At 47.2% G+C, this 3,340-nt stretch overlaps 2 protein-coding genes across 2 annotated transcripts; one reads left to right on the top strand and one right to left on the bottom strand.

Moving 5' to 3' along the window:
- Positions 1-1,798: 1,798 nt before the first annotated feature.
- On the top strand, positions 1,799-2,898 carry BDV17DRAFT_296839 (alpha/beta hydrolase; the record flags this gene model as incomplete). Its single annotated transcript, XM_073763389.1, has 2 exons — positions 1,799-1,864; positions 1,915-2,898. 2 exons carry the CDS (start codon positions 1,799-1,801, stop codon positions 2,896-2,898), a joined length of 1,050 nt encoding a protein of 349 aa, XP_073609772.1.
- A 38-nt stretch (positions 2,899-2,936) lies between these two features.
- Positions 2,937-3,211, bottom strand: BDV17DRAFT_278433 (uncharacterized protein). The gene is made up of 2 exons (XM_073759534.1): positions 3,162-3,211; positions 2,937-3,089 (listed from the first exon to the last, which is right to left on the bottom strand). The coding sequence occupies exons 1-2, from the start codon at positions 3,195-3,197 to the stop codon at positions 2,958-2,960; spliced, it is 168 nt and encodes a 55-aa protein (XP_073609771.1). The 5' UTR covers positions 3,198-3,211; the 3' UTR covers positions 2,937-2,957.
- Between the last annotated feature and the right edge of the window lie 129 nt (positions 3,212-3,340).

Raw genomic sequence — 3,340 nt, 5'->3', positions numbered from 1 at the left:
GGAATAGTAATACTAATAATAGTAGTAGGTCCTCTACCCGTGGTGCTAGCCGGCGAAGAAATGGCAGGGATAGCAGTAATAGTAATAGTATATATGGTCATGCCCCTTCCTCCATGGGGGTAAGTAGCTGCTAATTATACTCCTCTATCCAGTCTAGCGCGGCTAGCTGCGCGGTATTAAGCTAATAGCGCAGGCGGATTTCCTGGTCTAGCTAGCTACTATAGTAAGTAAAGCAGACTAGCTGCTGCCAGACCTGGTAGTACTAGTGGTAGGTTTTAGGCCGCAGGTAGATCTAGATAGGCTGGTTCTACATACCTGGCTGGCTATAGAAGGTATTAATCTGGACCTGGTTAAATTTATTAATCCAGCCGCTGCGAATTACCTGGTAGGCCTGGCCGACTAGCTACTATATATTAGTACTGATTTTAACCAGCAGTGGCTCAGTGTCCGGGTCTAGTATACCGCCAAGCAGGGCTATATTAGTCAGATCCTGCCTGTATAAATACTCTGGCCAGCGGGTCAGCTCTAGCTACAGGGAAACCTCGGTCAGGTAAGTATCTAGTACTAGTACCTGGTTATCTACTAGCTTGGTAGCTATCTCCCCTGCCCGCAGGGCTTAGTCCACGCGTGCCCGGATTAACTCTGCTAGGGTTAATATAAAGATAGCGGTCTACCAGTATAGTAGTAATATAATTATTATAGTAGCCAGGGTTACCTCAAAGAAATAGCTACTAGCTTGGGTATAATAGAAATACTAGTAATTTATAATCTAATCTATAACACGGGTAGCCTTCTTGGCACGGGTTTATATAATAATAAGCCTGTTATATTTCTAGTAACTATCCTAATCCTTATATTCCTCGCGGTAGTAGTTCTATATTACCTTTAGTACCCGGGTAATTTTAGGATAGTACAGATAGCTATAGCCCTAGTAGACCAGTAACCCAGGCACGGGCAGGTCCCCCGGGGCAGGCTAGTAGCAGGGCTCCTGGCACGGGTTAACCCATGGCTGCTAGAGTATCTTTACAAGGGCTATCTCGCAGAGGGTAATTATAGCTATAGACAGGTAACCACGGTAATAGGTACGCAAGTAGGTAAGTAATATAGTTAGCAAGATAGTATAATAATAGCAAGGCATGGTGTAGATCTAGACCTAGTAGGTAAAGTTATAAAAAAAGAGATCTATAACTAGTAGTAGTAACTAGGAATATAGTAGGGAGAATTAAGAAAAGGAGTAAGATATAAAGCAGGGAGAGGTTTATCTATAATTTAGGAAAATAAATATACCTTAGGGGCCTGTTTTATGTCTGTTACCTATCGCGTGTGATATATATAAACGTGTCTGGCAGCGCGACGTGTCTCGTGGTCGCGATAGATAATAGTAATAGCGCAGTTGATCAGTCAATCCAACCGATCGATCGATCGATCGGACCTGTATCGGCTGGCGACGGGCGAGGATGGGGCCACGCACGAGGGGCGCCGGGAGCACGCACGGGCGACCAATCCGGGGGCCGGACGGGTCCATGCCAGGTGCGGTGCTCCGGCTCCTAGGGACCAAGACCAGGGGCGCAGGTGGCGGAGGATATCGACACGCTGCAGCGCCTCATTGTTGTGCGAAATGAGTCAGGATGATTATGCATGATGCTGATGCCCATTTTAACCATGACATCGACATATAAGACCACCTTCATATTGAAACGACTGGATAGAACAACCTCAATTTGAACACGATCAATTGAGCCACCAAACCATCCTCTCAACGTCAGTCATAACACAAGCCAGTCATTCATCTGCAGCAATGGACCATTACACCACGAAAGAGGATGTCCTCAAATTAGGTATCCTCGACCCAGAGCTCGAAGAAGTAAGTAAGCAGACAGCGCTTTTCTGATTACTATCTTATTGTTAAACCAGGTTCTTCAATATACCCCAGCTCCTTCAATGGACATGTCGGTCCCCGTTGAGCAACTACGCCAGATGGTCTCGGCAATGGAGAAGACAGCATACGATTCCTGCCCAACGTTCGATACGCAGGAGAGTGTAATGAAGATCCCGATGCGTGACGGATATCAGAGCGAACTTCACATTCTCAAGCCAGCCAACTCGTCTTCAGCAAACCCGGTGGTTGTTCTTCTATTCGGAGGAGCTTTTGTCATGGGCACAAACATTCAATCCATTGTCTGGGCCCGAGCAATCGCAGCCCTGTATGGTGCGACCGTCGTGCAGCCCTCCTATCGCCTGGCGCCAGAGCACAAATTCCCGACTGCCCCGAACGATGTATGGGATAGCGTGCAATGGATAGCGGCCAACGCGCGTGCCCTCGATGCAGACTTGTCCAATGGGTTTGTCATCGGTGGTGCCTCGGCTGGTGGAAATCTTTCAATTATCACGGCGCATCGTTCGGTGAAAGAGAAACTCTCGCCGCCCATCACTGGGGTTTTAGCCAGTATTCCAGTATGCATGAGCAAGGAGACAGTGCCGGAGAAATACAAGGACCTGTGGTTATCTCGTCAGCAAAACGCAAATGCTCCTGGCCTGGATGCAAAAGCGGTTAGAGGATACGATGCTCTCTACCAGCAGGATTTTCTGTCCGAAGAGTTTTCGCCGTTTAACTCGACAGTACCATTCTCTACCATTCCACGAACATACATCCAAGTCGCGGGGCTGGACGTTCTCCGCGATGACGGCCTTCTATATGCAAAGGTTCTGAAAGACAGTGGCGTTAACGTGAAGTTTGATGCTTATCCTGGCATGCCACACGGCCATTTTAATTTATGGCCACGCTTGAAGCAATCAATCAAGTCGCAGGAGGATACTATCTGGCATGCTGGGTGGCTTTTGGGTTGCCAGGTATCCAGGGAGAAGGTTGAAGAGATTGTCGCTGTGATTTCTAAATGATATATTTACTATTTCTAAATTCAGGCTTTCTTGATTGATTTTAATGCAGTCACCTAATCCTAAAGGGCAATGACGTCCAATTGCATTGTCGATTCCTCGGGAGGGATCTTGGAAACCTCCACGGCACTTCCCGCAGGGATGTAAGGAAAATATTGAGCATCTACTTTGTTCAACTCCTCGTACTCGGTGATGTCAGTAAAGGAAATCCTATAACAGGGTTAGCATTTATGAGCTACAGAGGTGACTAATAGTGTCGAATCTAGACTGCGGCAACATCGGCGATATATCCAAATCCGCATATCCGCGGATATGGATTTAATCTGTGTCGATCTTTGGTGACGGCTAAGAATGTGGTTGCAGGTGACCTGAGGTCAACTTTTAGCTCGTGCGGGACAACTCTGCTTATATAATGGGCTTGGCAGCCATGTGACCTACAACTAAT

This window comes from Aspergillus undulatus, assembly GCF_047715775.1.
Source record: "Aspergillus undulatus strain CBS 261.88 unplaced genomic scaffold BDV17scaffold_160, whole genome shotgun sequence".
Taxonomy (NCBI): domain Eukaryota; kingdom Fungi; phylum Ascomycota; class Eurotiomycetes; order Eurotiales; family Aspergillaceae; genus Aspergillus; species Aspergillus undulatus.
The sequence above is the reverse complement of the archived record's forward strand: the minus strand, read 5'-3'. Positions and strand labels throughout refer to the sequence as shown.